At 36.0% G+C, this 18,166-nt stretch overlaps 1 protein-coding gene across 1 annotated transcript; it reads left to right on the forward strand.

Moving 5' to 3' along the window:
* The first annotated feature begins 6,477 nt into the window (after nucleotides 1-6,477).
* Nucleotides 6,478-8,314, forward strand: LOC141398494 (uncharacterized). Its single transcript, XM_073975781.1, has 3 exons — nucleotides 6,478-6,547; nucleotides 6,646-7,767; nucleotides 7,828-8,314. The coding sequence occupies exons 1-2, from the start codon at nucleotides 6,478-6,480 to the stop codon at nucleotides 7,584-7,586; spliced, it is 1,011 nt and encodes a 336-aa protein (XP_073831882.1). The 3' UTR covers nucleotides 7,587-7,767; nucleotides 7,828-8,314.
* The last annotated feature ends 9,852 nt before the right edge of the window (nucleotides 8,315-18,166 follow it).

The raw sequence follows: 18,166 nt of genomic DNA on the forward strand, positions 1-18,166 counted from the left end.
AAGCAATTCTTTTAGCAAATTCGCGTATGTATACGTAAACAAAGATCAACTGACTGACATCTTACATCATTTTAGACTAGTCTAAACAACTAGGATTTAAAAGTTGGATTTAGAAATCGAGTCGATTTAAAATGAATAGTCTAAACGGGCTATTATAGTGCGGTTACACTACAGTTTTTTGCCGGGTTAACCCACTTTATGAGGATTTATTGCTTAATCTGGTCAAATCTGACCAGATTTGCCATACAAAAATTAAATCCTCTCACGACTGGGTTTATTTTAAATCCGGCACAAATCCACCAAAAATACAGTGTTGTATTCGGTATTTGTGCAAAAAAATCCAACTCTACTCAAAAAGTACCAAAAGTTGCAACTGTTTTTGCAACAGAGTTTGTCGTGTTTTACACGTTTACGATTGGTCGCATGAGATTTTATGGAGTTAATAAATCTAAAATTATTTGAAAATCATAAAATTATTTATTTTTTTACATTAGACACTTTTTTAACAAAAAGTACGCTTGATACCATGATACAAAAATGTATCCCTGTGTGTAAAATATACCAATATGAGCAAAGAGGGGATGGTATCTCATACGAGAAATTGTAAAAGTGTAACACACGACTTTATCAGTTATTTTGTATGCATACGTAAACAAACATCAGCTGACAGTTTATATCCTCGAAAAGCTAAGTGTAACCAGCAAAGATTAACCCACTGGATCTATTAAACCCAGTGGGTTAACCTTCAATAGTGTAACCGGGGTATTATTTCATCTTGGTGTCCTGTCCATTCCTGAATGTTTTTCATCCATGTTATTTCTCGTCTTCCTCTTGGTCTGCGACCTACAATTTTGGTTCTTATAATAACTTGGAGGAGATTATATTTTCTATTTCGCATAATGTGTCCCAAATTAGCAGTTTTTCTCGTCTTTATAGTTCTGATAATTTCATTTTCGGTATTCATTCGCCTCAGTACTTCATTATTTGAGATGTGATTTGTCCAGGATATCTTTAAGATCCGTCGGTATATCCAAATCTCAAACGATTGCAGTCTTCTCTCGTCTGCTGCTTTCAGTGTCCATGTTTCTGCCGAGTATAATAGTACTGACCATATGTAGCATTTTACAAATCGTTTTTTTGTTTCCAGAGTTATGTCATGGCTAGTTAATATTTTTCTAAATTTATGAAAAGAGTTTCTTGCCATTTCAATTCGACATTTTATTTCTTTTGATGGATCCCAGTTCTCATTAATTTGAACTCCTAGATATTTGAATGTTGAGACTCTTTCTATTTGAGTACCATTAATGCTTAAAGGAGTGTTGGATTCGACGCCTCTTCTACATATAATCATGAACTTTGTCTTTTTTATATTAATTTTTAAGGAATATGACGTACTGGCGTGTTCAAGAACATCTATTAGTTTTTGTAGTCCTGCGAGGCTGCTTGCAATTAGGATGGTGTCGTCGGCATAACGTATATTGTTTATAATTGTGTTGTTTATTCTTATTCCGATGTTTTTCGCACATATTGAATCCTCAAATATTTTTTGGGAGCATAAATTAAACAGGAGAGGCGATAGTATGCAACCCTGCCTTACACCTTTCGAAATTGGAACATTTCCAGTAAGTTCACCATCTACTTGAATGTTTGCTGTCTGTTGCCAGTACAGATTTTTGATGCATTTTATATCGCTATCCTCTAACCCAATTGAAATCAAAATTTCCATCAATTTGTCATGGTTGACCGTATCGAATGCCTTCTCGTAGTCGACAAAACATATATACATCTTTTTGTACATCGCGGCAATTTTGTATAAGTACATTCAAACTAAGTAGGGCCTCTCGAGTTCCCATGCATTCCTTGAAGCCAAATTGCGATTTTCCCATGTGTGCTTCGCATATTGGGTATATGCGCTTATGTATTATCTTTAAGAATATTTAAGGGCATGACTCATAAGACTTATTAATCTATAATCTCCGCACGTCTTCGCATTATTTTTCTTGGGAATCATAATAAAAGTAGATTTCAGCCAATCTTGAGGGTATTGTCCTGTTTCATAAATTTGGTTGAATAATTTCAACAATAGTTGTTTATTTCTTCCATCTAGTAATTTAAATAATTCAGATGGGACTTCATCCTGCCCGGTAGCTTTGTTGTTTTTCATTGAATTTATGGCCACATCTAATTCGCTTCTTGTAATGCGTCTTCCTCTAAAATTGGCTTCTCTCGTATCTGTGTTATGCATTTCTGTTCTTGTGGTATCTGTGAACAGACTTCTAATATATTTTTCCCAGTGTTTCTTCTTCTCTGAAGTTTCGTATAATACCCCGTTTATATATAACCGGATTTAACAAACCGACTGGGTTTTAAATGTCAATTCCATTGCTTATATTTCAAACAAATCCTCATAAAGAAGGTTAACCCTGCAAAAAGCTCTAATATAAACAGCATATATGGCTGTATTATTCTCATCGAAAATAAATGCAGATGATCTTTTTGAATATATTCCAGATGCCTCTTTTAACTTTTTGTGGAGATTGAAGTCGTCATGTAGGATTTGGAGTCTTTCAATTTCCTGACACTGTTTATTTAATTGCTCATTTTTTGCGGCCCGAATTGCAACTTTTATTTCTTGGTTAATTTCCCAATATTTTTCATAATTTGAGTTCTTATATTGGCTCCTTTCTATGCGAAGCGCGTATCTCGTCCGTCATCCATGTGTCTTCTCTTTCAGCTGTTGTGGTTCCAAGGATATTGTTGGTTATGGTATTCACGGAGTTTTTTACATTGTTCCATAGATTTTCGACATCTTCTCCATCAATATTGCATAGTTCTGTATTAAGGTGATCTTTCATGGATTGTTTAGTGGAAAGATCATTTAATTTTTGAATATTAATTCTTCGCTTTGGTGTTTTCTTTCGGATGGTAGTTAGCTTTATCTGTAGTTTGCATAACAGAAGATTATGGTCCGAGGGAACATCTGCTCCTGGGTACGTAGAACATTTATTTATGCAGGAGGAATATCGCTTATTTATTAAAATGTAGACGATTTGGTTTCTAACAATATTTCTGTTATTGTCTTGTGGCGATTTCCAGGTGTAAAGTCGTCTTGGGTGGAGGCGAAACATAGTATTCCCAATCTTAAAACGGTGTTCTTGACAAAATTGTATCAGTCGTTCTCCTCTTTCATTCCGATGTCATAGCCCAAATTTTCCTGTGATTCCTGTTGTTTCTTCTTGCCCAACTTTAGCATTAAAATCTCCTTGGATTATGGTAATGTCGTGTGGTTTTGTCATCTTTAATAAATTTTCAACGTCGCAATAAAACTGTTCCAATACCTTGCTAACAAATCTTACGCTCATATTAACACACTCACTTATCTTGTTAAAACATTTGTTTTAAGCAAAATAGATTATGGCCTCTATCTCTTCGGAAACAGTCCAAACTCTTCATTAAAATACATAAAGTCGGTTTACCATGGTTCTGTTAGATCTAGTATATACGCATACAGAACTACGCCTATTAAAACGCTTTTTATTGAATCAGGTTTACCGCCCTTAGAGGAAAGGTACCTTGAAATAAGGAACAGATTATTACCTAAAATTCTTTCCATAACCTCCTCAATAATCAATCAAGACGTCAAAAAAGTAATTACATCGAAAAGGAAGCCCAAAGTTCCATCTATAATATATGAATGTGTTAAAAACAATGTATTAAACTTTGTGGGGAAAACAGAAAGCTATACTGAGAAATATCCTGTATGGATGTATTCCGAAGATTCCTGTGATATATCTTTATCTGTGTACAAAAAAGATAACACACCCAATGAGATATATATAACCAATTTTAATCGTCTAATTGCACAACATACAAACTGGGTCACTCTGTTTACAGATGCTTCAAAAAACGACTTCATCACGGCATACGCAGTAGTGAGTAGTGCTGGTAAAGTTCTCTCATCGAAAATACTATCAAATTATTACTCAACGTTAACAGCGGAAGTAGCAGGTATACTCGAAGCCGTTATACCCTGGTTACACTATTGAAGGTTAACCCACTGGGTTTAATAGATCCAGTGGGTTAATCTTTGCTGGTTACACTTAGCTTTTCGAGGATATAAACTGTCAGCTGTTGTTTGTTTACGTATACATACAAAATAACTAATAAAGTCGTGTTTTACACTTTTACAATTTCTCGTATGAGATATCGTCCCCTCTTTGCTCATATTGGTATATTTTACACAGAGGGATACATTTTTGTATCATGGTATCAAGCGTACTTTTTGTTAAAAAAGTGTCTAATGTAAAAAAAATAAATAATTTTATGATTTTCAAATAACTTTAGATTTATTAACTCCATAAAATCTCATGCGACCAATCGTAAACGTGTAAAACACGACAAACTCTGTTGCAAAAACAGTTGCAACTTTTGGTACTTTTTGAGTAGAGTTGGATTTTTTTGCACAAATACCGAATACAACACTGTATTTTTGGTGGATTTGTGCCGGATTTAAAATAAACCCAGTCGTGAGAGGATTTAATTTTTGTATGGCAAATCTGGTCAGATTTGACCAGATTAAGCAATAAATCCTCATAAAGTGGGTTAACCCGGCAAAAAACTGTAGTGTAACCGCACTATTAATATCGCTAAAAGAACCAAAAGTAAAACGTTAATTCTATCCGATAGTTTGTCGGCGATGAAATGCATAGCAAATATCTCTAATACAAAATGGACTTGTATCAATAAAATCAGAGATGAGCTAATATCCAGTAATAATAATATTAAACTAATATGGATTCCTGGCCATGTTGGCATAGCAGGGAACGTTTTCGCTGATACCGCTGCAAAAAATGCATGCAAAGCACCTCTTATAAAAAATGCCATAGTCGAAACCCTCGATATTAATACTCACATTTTTAATCGACTGCGTCAACTACATAAGGACAACATGAGCAACTTTTATCATAATCACTACAGTGAAATTAATCCACTTTACAATATCGCATTATATCCCACCAACGTTGACAAAAAGAAAATCAAGGTTTACTCCCGATTACGTATGGGTCACACCATATTAACACATGGATACCTAATAAACAGGAATATTGACAACAGATGCCCAAAATGTGGCGAAATGGTCAGCATAAAACATATTCTCGTAACATGCAGATTTCTATCTCACCAACAACGAACCATTCTACAAAACCAAGGATTGGAAATGCTTAAAAATATCAACATCCAAAATATAAATTGTATATTTCAATATATTAAGCACAATAATTTAATTATTCAAAAACTATACAAACACAATGTATCAGCTGATGGCCTTTGTCGCTAATGCTGTATCTTGTATATTAGTCTTATATTTACTATAAGCCTAATTATAAATAAATAAATAATAATAAAAATATTTTTTTAATTGTAAAATAATTCGTTGGAAATTATCTTTTGAACAAGAAGTAAAGCTGAAAGCACATACAACGTTTGATTAAAGTTTTGCGTTGGGCGTCGAGAAAAAAACAACAACAACAGGGCGACGACGATACCAAAGTCCAGCGTTTATCTGTTTGTCGGCATATATTTCAAATGAATTTGAATTTTTCGGCATCATGCCCAACAGTGTAAAAACGACCAAAACGACACAAAACTTTACCCAAACGTTGTATCTGTTTACAGCATAAGAAATTTGCATTGCTTGAATCGTTATACTAGGACTCTAACAGATTTTCAATGGAAAATTTGTCATGTGTAGTGGGATTCTGTAACTTTTTTTCTACGGAACCGATATTGATAATTAACGAAAATTTTCGGTTGAATTACCGAAAGTGCTATTCTCTTACTCATGGTCTGTTCCAGAACTGCAAGAATCTACTAAGTCCCTGTTTATACAGGGAAAGTTGATGGGAAAGAAAATTAAGTTTATGGGTAAAGTTGGGCAATCTAGATCCTGGAGCGGATCGATCTTCCTAGTTCCTTTTGCCAAACGGAACTAGTTCCTTAATATAGTTCCATAGTTCCAAATAGTTCTGAGAGCGATATAGTTCAGTGAATCATTCTCTTTCATCGTTCTTTTTATTTCCATCGTTCCGAATCTTTCTCTTTCTTTTTTTATCTTTTGGTGGATGAATTGACATACAAATAAATAAATTGCAGCGATGTAACAAGGATGTGATTTACGTTTATTAAAAGAAAGATCGAAGTGCGTGTCCAATTAAATAAAGAAAATGAATTATACAAATGAATGGAATTATATACACGGCTGGAACTATATGAACTAAAGGAACTATACAAATGAAAGAGCCGGATATAGTTCCAATAGTTCCTTGTCCGGAATAGTTCCTTGGAACTAGTTCGTTCCGGAACTACACAACTGTATTTATGGGCGAGGGAGTAGAGAGGAATAAGCACTCGTGGGAACAATCTATGGAAAAAAATACTAAAAAAACAAACAAAAACCAAACCAAAACTACCCCTCGGATGCAGTGTGGCAACTCTTCCGAGGATGAACTTTTAGCCTCCAGCCAGGAGCTGGCAGCTAGCCAACCAAGTGTAGTCAGCACTGCAAACAGCTCTGACTCACTTCAGCAACATAAAACAAACACACAAACTCTGACCGTCACTGAAGATGGTCAGTCTAACAAAAAGAAAAAAGCCCGTCCGACGTTCGTAAGGCCCTGTACCAGAAGGCAAAGTATATTCTCAGCAAAATTGCTAAGAATGCTGCAGAAGGTACAGTCCATGAACGGGATGAAGAAGACAAAATTACCTACACCAAAATCGTAGAGGAATACGAAAAAGCTAAAGCCTCTAAAAATGATCAACCAACATCCTCCAAGCGTGAACGCTCTCGCACAGAGGACAACAAGCCCGCAAAGAGGAAAAAGTTAAAGCATAACACCACTGCCTCTTCAACAATAAAACGCCCATTCAACGAAGTCGTTAAGGATAACCTGATGGTTGCCGTGGCCAACGACAAGAATGACAAGCTGTCCCCTATCACCACAGCGGAATGGGGCATGGTAGAAACAAAGTTGTCAGAACAAGTTATGGAACATGTTTTCGCAAACGACGATTCTCCTGTGCCCCATTTCGACTCTAGCGAGGTACACCGTGGTTATAGGGTAATCAAATGCATGGACGAGTTCTCAAAAGGATTCTTGGAGAAATGTATCGCAAAGATCAGCGATGCCTGGGAAGACATCAGCCTGCGGCTGATACCAGCCCAAGATATCCCTATGAGACCTCGAGCCAGAGTTTGGTTGCCCAAGATAGACTGCGACGGCCCCAAATTACTGCAAGGTCTGGCGAAAATGAACAAAGACGTTCCAATGGATGAATGGTCTGTAATCGCCATAGAACCACCCAATAATAATAGCATGAGCTTGGTTCTCTCGATAACAGAGGCCGGAGTAGAGGCACTGGAGAGACTAGGCAACAAACTGTTCTTTGGCGTAAGGGAGGCCAAAGTTAAGATATTACGCCCACTTGGCCCGAACGGAGAAGACGATGGTGTTGACGTCGACGATGCCGAAAAGCTGCTCGATAATATGCAGCTAGAGGGGCCATCCACATCATCCCCTCATTAAACTATGCTTAAGGTCGTTCAGATCAATCTGAAGCACTCTAGGGTAGCTTCAGATAACCTGAGGATCCTTCTGGTGGAGAAGGATCTAGACATAGGCATTATACAAGAACCATACGTCTTCGAGAATGAAGTAAAGGGACTTGATAGCAGAGAATACAATACATTATACATGAAGGATAAAGGTAAGCCAAGATCATGTCTAATTGTTAAAAAAAAACATAAATGCATTTCTGTGTCCTCAGTATAGTACAGCGGACTTCACCGTGGCAAGAGTGGAACTGAAAAATGGTAAACAGTTCTTTATCGCATCCTCTTATATGGCCCACTCAAGGGAAGCACCACCAAGCGAGGTCTGGGACACCTTGGGGGCCATACACCCACACAACACCATTATCATTGGCTGCGACGCAAATGCAAGACATACCCTGTGGGGTAGCTCTGAAATCAACGACAGAGGTGAGTCAGTTTTAGATTTCATTAATACTAACAATCTCACTATATGCAATAGAGGTACTAACCCAACCTTTGTATTTCCAAGCTCGGATAACTTTAGGGGATGGCAAGATGTCATTGATCTAACCTTAGTATCCGATAAACGACATATTGAAATTGCTAATTGGATGGTATCCGATAAGAATTCTTTCTCAGATCACAATTGGATACTATTTAATATATCTGAAAAAGAAACGCCAACAAATTGCTTTCGCAACCCCAAAAGAACAAACTGGGAGAAATTTAATAGGGTTTTAAAAGATGAACTCCCCAGCTCTCCTCAAAAAGGCGACACTACAACATGTATTGACAAAGCTGTATCTATTCTGGAGAAATCACTAGACACAGCCTTTAAAGTATCCTGTCCAATGACACGATCGAAAAAACACTATCCACCATGGTGGACATCCGAACTCTCTAAACTGCGTAAAGAGTCACGGAAAGCTTTCAATGCCAGCTACCAAAGCGGATCCTGGCAGTCATACAAGGATAAGCTAAAGGAATACAAAAAAGCCATAGCCAAAGCAAAAAAGCAATCATGGGTTGATTTTTGCGGATCGTTAGAAAATACCAAAGATACAGCCAGACTAAGCAAAGTTATGGCAAAAGGTCATTCGAATCCTACCTATATAAAGAGAAACAACGGCACCTGGTCCGAAAACTCAGCCGAATCTCTTGAAATCCTTCTTACCACGCACTTCCCCGGCTGCTCAGACAGTACCGAAGAAATGCGACCCATTACAGCTGTAGATAAAAACAACAGTGAAGTTGATAAGATAATAAGTCCGAGTAAAGTCACGTGGGCTATAAACAGCTTCTCCCCCTACAAATCTCCAGGACCAGATGGAATCATACCAAAAATGCTACAATGTGCAGAGGAAATAATAAATCCTTGGCTAGTATACATCTATAGTAGATGTATCTCCCTTAACTACGTTGCAACGAGTTGGAGACAGGTAAAGGTTGTCTTCATACCCAAAGCAGGAAAACGTAGTCACGAAAATGCTAAAGACTTCAGACCAATAAGCCTTTCATCATTTCTACTTAAGACGCTCGAAAGACTCATCGACGTGTATATTCGAGAAAAGATGGAAAACTCAAACATCATATCTTCTAGCCAACATGCCTATATTAAAGGGCGCTCGACGGATACAGCCCTACACGAAGTCGTTAGGACTATAGAGAAGTCCTTAGAGCACAAACAATTTACTCTAGCTGCTTTCCTGGACATAGAAGGTGCCTTTAACAACGTCAGTACATCAGCTATAAAACAAGCACTAGATAACTTCGGCGTGGAATCACTCATCAGTAGTTGGATTACCACCATGCTGCAAAGCAGAGTTATTAATGCCACACTGGGAAACAGTACACTGTCAAAGCACGTGAACAGAGGAACTCCACAGGGAGGAGTTATCTCGCCATTACTTTGGCTCCTTGTCATCAACGAAATTCTCAATAAACTTGACCACATGGGGATTAAGGTGGTTGCCTATGCGGACGATGTGGTAATACTCGTCTCTGGTTTGTTTCCGACCGTAATAAGTGACATTATGAGCGGAGCCCTGAGATCGCTAGATACTTGGGCCACAAGATGTGGTCTGGGAGTGAATCCAGGGAAAACTGAGATGGTGCTATTCACTACAAAGACCAAATATGCAATACCTAATCTCCCAAGACTGCGAGGTCAAGAAATACCCCTATCAGATCATGCCAAGTACCTAGGAATCATCCTAGATTCTAAGCTGTCATGGAAACGTAACGTGGAACACCGTGCTCACAAAGCAACTGTTGCATATTACGCATGTCGCAAATTGTTTGGAAGCCGATGGGGCCTCAAACCTAAAATGGTGTTATGGATGTACACCAGCATAATCAGACCAATTCTCACTTATGGAGCACTAGTGTGGTGGCCAGCAGTGGACAAGAAAATAACACAGAAAAAACTATACAGCATACAAAGATCTGCATGCATCGGGGCAACAGGGGCGATGCGAACGTGTCCGGCCGAAGCCCTCAATATAATGATGCACATTTTGCCAATTGATTTACACATCAAAGCAACAGCAACATGTAATGCAGTAAGACTCCGAGCTCTAGGTATGTGGAGAGACAGAACTTACGGACATGCGTGCATGCTTCAACAACTTCCGAAAGAAATAACAACCACTGCTGATTACTGCGTACCTACATTGGATTTTGATCAGCCTTTTGCAATCAAATTTCCAAGCAGAAGAGAATGGAGTAATGGATCACCATTGATAGCATATGACACTAAGGTATACACGGACGGCTCCAAGATGAAATGTGGAGTCGGATCCGGTGTGTTCTCGGACGAAGCAAACATACACACATCTACAAAGCTACCTGAGTACTGTAGTGTCTTTCAAGCGGAGATACTGGCAATAAAGGAGGCCTGTACTGAACTTTTACAGCATCACACAGCAAACTCAATAGGAATCTTCGTCGACAGTCAAGCGGCGCTCCTTGCACTAAAATCCAACGCTGTCACATCAAAGCTAGTGAAAGATTGTAAAGAAGAACTTGCCAAACTAGGGCGTCTGTCAAGAGTAGTTCTCACCTGGATCCCGGGCCACAAGGGACTTGTTGGGAATGAAAAAGCAGACGAGTTAGCTAGAGCAGGATCCGCCTCTAACGAACTCCCAAAGGCATCAGTCGCAATTCCAATGGGAGTAGTTAAAGGGGATATCTTCAAACACTATCTATCACTGGCTGAAAGTAGATGGGACAAAACGGCAACATGCAAGATATCAAAATTAACGTGGCCTCAATACAACGCCAAACGAACTAAGTTCCTAATCAATCAAACGCGACGGAACCTTGCAAGACTTATTGCAGTGTTAACCGGTCACTGGGCAATTGGTAACCATGCAAAACGTTTAAATCTACCGCACAATGACCACTGCCGTAGCTGCGGGAATGAAGAAGAGGAGGAAACTGTTGAGCACCTCCTCTGTTCCTGCCCTGCTCAAATGCAACGACGATTCAAAGCTCTAAGACAACCGTTCCTTCGTGATATCACAGAGATAACAGAAGTAGGTCTGGGAGACCTTCTGCGATTCCTCAACTCATCAGGCTGGATTTAACTGTCAACATGCAACAACGAAATAGCAATCTCTGAACGAGTGGTGTGGTTTTTCAAAACGGTATCTCTAACATACTAATTGAGGCTATAAAGTATGGCCACCACGTAAACCAACCAAACCAACCAGAGAGGAATAAGAGGGGGTACACACACCTCTGTACTGGCAAATTCTGTTTTGTTTCGTTTTTCTTCGTATACAACCTGTAATGGGATTCTGTAACTCATTTTTGCTGTTATCGATAATTTTCGGTAAAATTAAAATGCTTATAATTTCTATAATTAACGAAATTTTTCGGTAAGTTAACGATGAATAAAAAGTAGTCGCTAGCCTCTACCGACACAAACAGTGATGCCAACTTTTCTTAGTGTTTTTAGTCATAATTTTGCGATTAATTTTACCGATTTTTGTCGGTAACAGCAAAAATGAGATACAGAATCCCACTACTGAAGTTGGCAGCAGATTTGTTTTTGCATTTTCTTTCATTTTATTTTCTCTGTCGAGAAACAAACAACAGCGGAGACAATTGAAAAAAACCATTTGGAGGAAAAACTATTTTTTTAAGCAAAAACAATTCGAAATAAGTGGAAATATCAAAATTAAAATGCAATTCAAGGATTCCTTTAATAATTAATTGTTTATCACACACGTCCTTTTTTACTTTTCATTACAATTTTGCCTTGGCTTTGTTTTTGAACGGCGCAATGAGATAATGAGGGTGGAAAAACTATTTTTTTAAGCAAAAACAATTCGAAATAAGTGGAAATATCAAAATTAAAATGCAATTCAAGGATTCCTTTAATAATTAATTGTTTATCACACACGTCCTTTTTTACTTTTCATTACAATTTTGCCTTGGCTTTGTTTTTGAACGGCGCAATGAGATAATGAGGGTGGAGAAGAATCAGAAAAATTTTATAATTGACACAAACATGTGCTCTGTTCCAGAACCTGCAAGAAACTACTATTTTTTACTACGATAACATATTTTCCTTTATGTTATCGGAAAAAATAGTAAAAATTAGCGGATTCTTGCAGTTCTGGAACAGACCAATGGTTTCCGTGTCTAAGGGGTAGTTTACACTATATGTAAATGTCATATGACACGAAATAAAAACATTCCATATTTACCCACGCAGGCAATGTGGAGACGTAATTTTATTACATTTTTGCTGGTGTGGACGCACAAAGTAAATGGAGTAAGGGAAATCCCCAATATTGCACATATTAGCGACTATATAATGATGGAAAATTTCATGTCATATGACATTTACATATAGTGTAAACTACCCCTAAACAACAAGGAAATTTTAAAAGAAATTGAGAAGAAAATTTTTCTTTCCAATTTGTATGTCTAAACACGGTCTAATTTTGACTATTTTTTCCGATAACATAAAGAAAAAATTTTATCGTAGTAAAAATTAGTAGCATCTTGCAGGTTCTGGAACAGAGCATCAATGTTATCGATACAAAAATTTTAGCGACGAATATCGGTAGAATGGCGGAATTTAGAAGAAGATGCACTTCATTTCAAAACGAAAAGCGTATACGAAACCAGCAAAAAATTTTGGAAGTTGTGCAATTGGAGTTATGATTTCACAACATCTTTCGATGTAGTCCAACAGAGTTATGAAAAATGCACTCCGTTCGATACATTTTATAAGCAGTTGCTGTAGAGATCCCTACAGAAAAAACAGTTGGTTGATCCCTACACATTTCTTCCAAAGAGAAACAAGAGTGTATACATTTCGAAGAATTTGTTATAAAATAAGAAAATAAAAACTTAAGTTGCGAACATTTTTGCGGAAATGTTTAATGTAGTGGAGTTGTAGTTCATGTCGAAGGCTGAACTAGTGATGAGAAGGCAACATAAAATAACTATAGGATGATGAAAGGAAATCAGATGCGCTTGGATTGAATCGAGAACGGAGGAAGTAAGCTCAAATGTGATTGAACTTAATGGAAACTTTTTTTAATTTGTGTTTATATAATACAGTTCTTTGTGTTCTTGTTTTACACAAATAATAAATGCATTTTATTTATTTTGGGATATTTCGCAATGGCTTGCATTTTAATTGCATCTTTGGACTGAAAATGCAATCCGAAGAGTGGCTTTAAATTCAATCCAAAACATTACATCAAAAACTGTGATTTGGATCGAAAATGGAGTGCATCCTAGCTATGTGCTGTGGAAGCAAAATGGAGTGCATCCTAGCTGCGCGCTCTGTTGTAAAATTCATAAGTGAATTCATAGGAAAAGATGTACTCCAACGGCAAATGCACCGTACACTTGTACCCAGCAAAAAAGTTTGGAAGTAGTCCAATGCAGAGTTATGATTTCAAGCAAGCCAATTTTTTGATCCCTACAGTCGCAGTCTTTTTTTTTAACACAAGAAAGAGTGTCTAAAATTATAAGAATTTGTTAAAAAAAATAATAAAGAAATACAAACTAAAGATACGAACATTGCTGTAATTCACGAGACGCAAATTATTTTTGAAGTGGAGTTAGAGTTTTTTTGGAAATCTGAACTGGAGTTGGAGCAAAAATGAAAAACCATTTGGATGATGAAGCAATATCAGTTGCGGTGTCACAAAAAGAAGAGCAGAGGAAGTGAATTCAGTTATGATCAAATTTAATAGAGAGTTTTTATAATTTGTATTAGTGTAATAAAGTTAATATTCTTTTTTACACGAATAAGCAATGTACTTTATTTATTTTGGGATATTTGCAATGGCTTTCATTTTATAGCATCTTTAGACAGCATTTAAATTCAATCCAAAACACTACATCAAAGCCTGTGATTTGGATCGGAAATGAAGTGCATCCTAGCTGTGTGCCGTGGAAACAAAATGGAGTGCATCCTAGCTGCGAGCTCTCTTGTAAAATTCGCGGATGCAAACTTTTTGCTGGGTAGTGATTCAACTGCATCCGCGAATGCAAACTTTGCTGGGAAGTATATAAATTAGGGCCTGTTTATGTATGTCGATAAGAAAACGAATGCGGAAGAAAAACTACCAAATTTGAGTGTGTATTTCAAATTTGTTTTTTGTTTTGAAGCAAAAGCAAATGAAATAATATTTCAAAAACTAAAGTTTGGGTGTCTTTCATGCGCACACATTTTCGTTTCGAAATACATGAACTGGGGGTTATTCTAATTTTTAAACGTTTCTTGTTTTTTTAGGAGAAATAGGAAAAATCACAACTTAAAGTCCCGGTCCACACTAGAATGATTTCATTGAAAAAATTGCATGAAATAATGCGTCTCTAGATCGACCTCCATAGTAGAGTAAAATTATAAAATTGCTGTAGTGGGGAATTCGATTTAAGAACACCTAATTTCATGAAATTTTTTAAAGAAATTCACGCTAGTTTGAACCGGGACAAACGAAATAATGCTCATTCAAAGTTAACATAATATAAATTTCTAATGAAATTATTTAAATATTAATAAATTATATAAATAAATTATTTAAAATAAATAAAATAAGTATGTTTCAAATTACATGTAGAAAAATTCAACTTTAGGACATGTTTATATTATCCCAGCAAAAAGTTTGCATCCGCGGATGCAGTTAAATCACTAGAACAATTGCCGCTGGAGTACATCCTTTCCTATGAATTTTACAAGAGAGCGCGCAGGTAGGAAGCACTCCATTTTGCTTCCACGGCACACAGATAGGATGCACTCCATTTTCGATCCAGATCACAGCCTTTGATGTAGTGTTTTCGATTGAATTTAAATGCAGTCTAAAGATGCTATAGAATGCAAGCCATTGCAAATATCCCAAAATAAAATACATGGCTTATTGGCGCAAAAAAAGAATATTAACTTTATTACATTAACACAAATTATAAAAACTATCCATTAAATATGATCGTAACTGTGTTTACTTCCTCTGCTCTTGCTTCATCATCCAAATGGTTATTCATTTTTCCTCCTACTCCAGTTCAGATTTCCAAAAAAAAACTCCAACTCCACTTCAAAAATAATTTGCGTTTCGTGAATTACAGCAATGTTCGTAATTTTAGTTTGTATTTCTTTATTTTTTTAAAACAAATTCTTATAATTTTAGACACTCTTTCTTATGTTCAGAAAAAAAGACTGCGACTTTAGGGATCAAAAAATTGGCTTGCTTGGCTAGGGATCTTTAAGCGAGTGCTTCCAAAATGTATCGAGCGGAGTGCATTTTCATAACTCCGTGTGGATGGCATCGAAATATGTATTGAAATCATAACTCTGCATTGCACTACTTCCAAACTTTTTTGCTGGGTATAGCCTTTTGCAGGGTTTACCTTCTCTTTAAAGATTTATTTGAAATATAAGCCATTTGAAACCCAGTGGGTTTATTAAATATTAAAAATCGTAGTTAAAACTATTTATATTTATTTTATTTTTTATTTATTCTCATAACCCGGCAAGTTCTAATGTAAACATGTGCATTGTTCCAGAACCTGTAAGAAGCTAATATTTTTTACTACGATACAATTTTTTCCTTTATGTAATCGGAAAAAATAGTAAAAATTAGTAGATTATTGCAGTTCTGAAACATACCAATGGTGTAATATTCGACAAATTGGTTGAATTGTTTGAAACGGAAGATTTAAAATCCTAACATTTAATATGTAAATTTTGAACAGAATTATTTAAATTGTGTATATTGATATGTTTTATCAGAATTATAGTACGTTTATATATAACCGGATTTAACAAACCGACTGGGATTCAAATGTCAATTCCTTTTGCGTATACGTCAAATAAATCCTCTTTAAGAAGGTTAATCCTGCAAAAGGCTATAATATAAACATGGCCTTACGTATTATCAGGGAATAGACGACCATGGTGATATTCTTCTTTCTTTTAATGTTGATGCTAATCGAAACCACCACTACATTTTTATATGGGTAACAACTGTTACGGAATATATCCTTCAAAATATTTTGTTCGTACTGAAAATAGTTATTATTTTCTAAGAGATTTTTCCCGCAATTCTTGAGGTTTCCAAATCCTGCCATAGGCTATAATATAAACATGGCCTTACGTTTTATCAGGGAAAATGACGACCATGGTGATATTCTTCTTTCTTTTAATGTTGATGCTAATCGAAACCACCACTACATTTTTATATGGGTAGCAACTGTTACGGAATATATCCTTCAAAATATTTTGTTCGTACTGAAAATAGTTATTATTTTCTAAGAGATTTTTCCCGCAATTCTTGAGGTTTTCAAATGACCCCCAATTTCATCCATTATTTAGATTGAAAGGGTCCTCCATATGTCACAGAAGTTTCTTTTTTATGCGTAAAGAAATGTATTTCAGCTTATCTTTTTATTTGCAATGAAATGTTGTTTATCGTTTTATCTATGCAATTATCTTTAAATATTTTTATTAACTTTTGAATTATAATTGTTACTACCATAGTATTAGCTTTTTTATTGTAATCTCCAATACATGTATAGCTCTGTTCCTTTACGTGCAAGAATCTTCAAGTTTTACAACTTTTTACTCGAAAAGCGTTCCTTTACTTCGGACACCATACAATTCATATGGAACCAGATTACAACTTTTGCTACTTTTGCCGGTTTTACCACTTTCAAAAGTAAAGGAACAGACCATATAATTTGCTAAGAAGCTTTCTATGTATTGATTTTTTAAATAAATAAAAAAAAGGATTCCAAAATCATTTCTTAAAAAATTGATTTTCATTGATTTTTTTGTTTAAAATATAAAAATTATTTTATATCGGTAGACTTAGGCCATGTTTATATTACAGCCTTTTGCAGGGTTAACCTTCTTAATGAGGATTTATTTGACGTATACACAAAGGAATTGACATTTTAAACCCAGTGGGTTTGTTAAATCCGGTTATATATAAACGTACTATTAAGGGTTGACTACATAAGCTGCCTTGCCTGCTTTCCATGCTTGCTTCTGATAAAAGAATAGAAAAGGGCAACCCAGTTCGAAATTTGCTCGGCCTTCTTTATTCTTTTATTTTTATTACGTCAGAAATGAAGCAGGAAAGCAAGGCAATCAGGCAAGGCAGCTTATGTACTCAGGCCTTTAACGACTCCTTTTTTTCGTCGGTAACTGACCGATGATTTTCGATAAGTACCGACATAAAAATCGGTAAAATTTGTATACAGAATAGCACTTACGGACAAATATCTTTAACTATCGACATTTGTCGTTAATTCCATCGGTAGAGAGTTACAGAATCGCACTACTAATAAAAACACGAAAGTTGTCATACGAAAATGAATTGAAGAAGTAAAATTTTTATTTATTGTAGTTTTTTTCCAATATATTTCATTAATCATTGCCAAAAAATTCTTTTGAAATTGATTTGTTTTTATTTTTATATGCAGTCGTTAACAAAATCAGTCACGACTCTTTCCTCGTTTGTCAACGCCAAACGTGATACCGATATGTCGTATCAAAAAATTAATGTTATTTATAATCCAAGAAATCCGTCTAGGGAATGATTAATGTGTTTCTTTCGATATTTTATGGATCTATGATACTATAAAATTACAAAGTTTCGTAATATATAATTTTTCATCATATAAAAAATGCAAACTACGCCTACGACATTTGAACGCATACGACTACGCCAACCGTAATAAGGGGCAATAGATAGTGATTTCGTTAAAAAAATATGAAATTATGCGTCCCTAGATCGAGTTACATAGTCCCGGTCCACACTAGCATGAATTTCAAAAATAAATTTCATAAAATTAGGTGTTCTTAAATCGTATTCCCCACTACAGCAATTTTATGATTTTACTCTACTATGGACGTCGATAATTCATATCAAAATTTCAGTGAAATTACTGTAGTGTGGCCCGGGACCATGGCAGAACTACCAGGTAGTGGTATCACTAGAGCTGGCAAAAAATCGTTGGCACTATCGATAATATCGATTATTATTTAAAAATTCAATATCGATAGATAGTTTTGCCTATCGATATTATCGGAATAAAAAC

Source organism: Musca autumnalis, unplaced genomic scaffold (assembly GCF_047663935.1).
Source record: "Musca autumnalis isolate F117 unplaced genomic scaffold, ASM4766393v1 scaffold_3, whole genome shotgun sequence".
NCBI lineage: Eukaryota > Metazoa > Arthropoda > Insecta > Diptera > Muscidae > Musca > Musca autumnalis.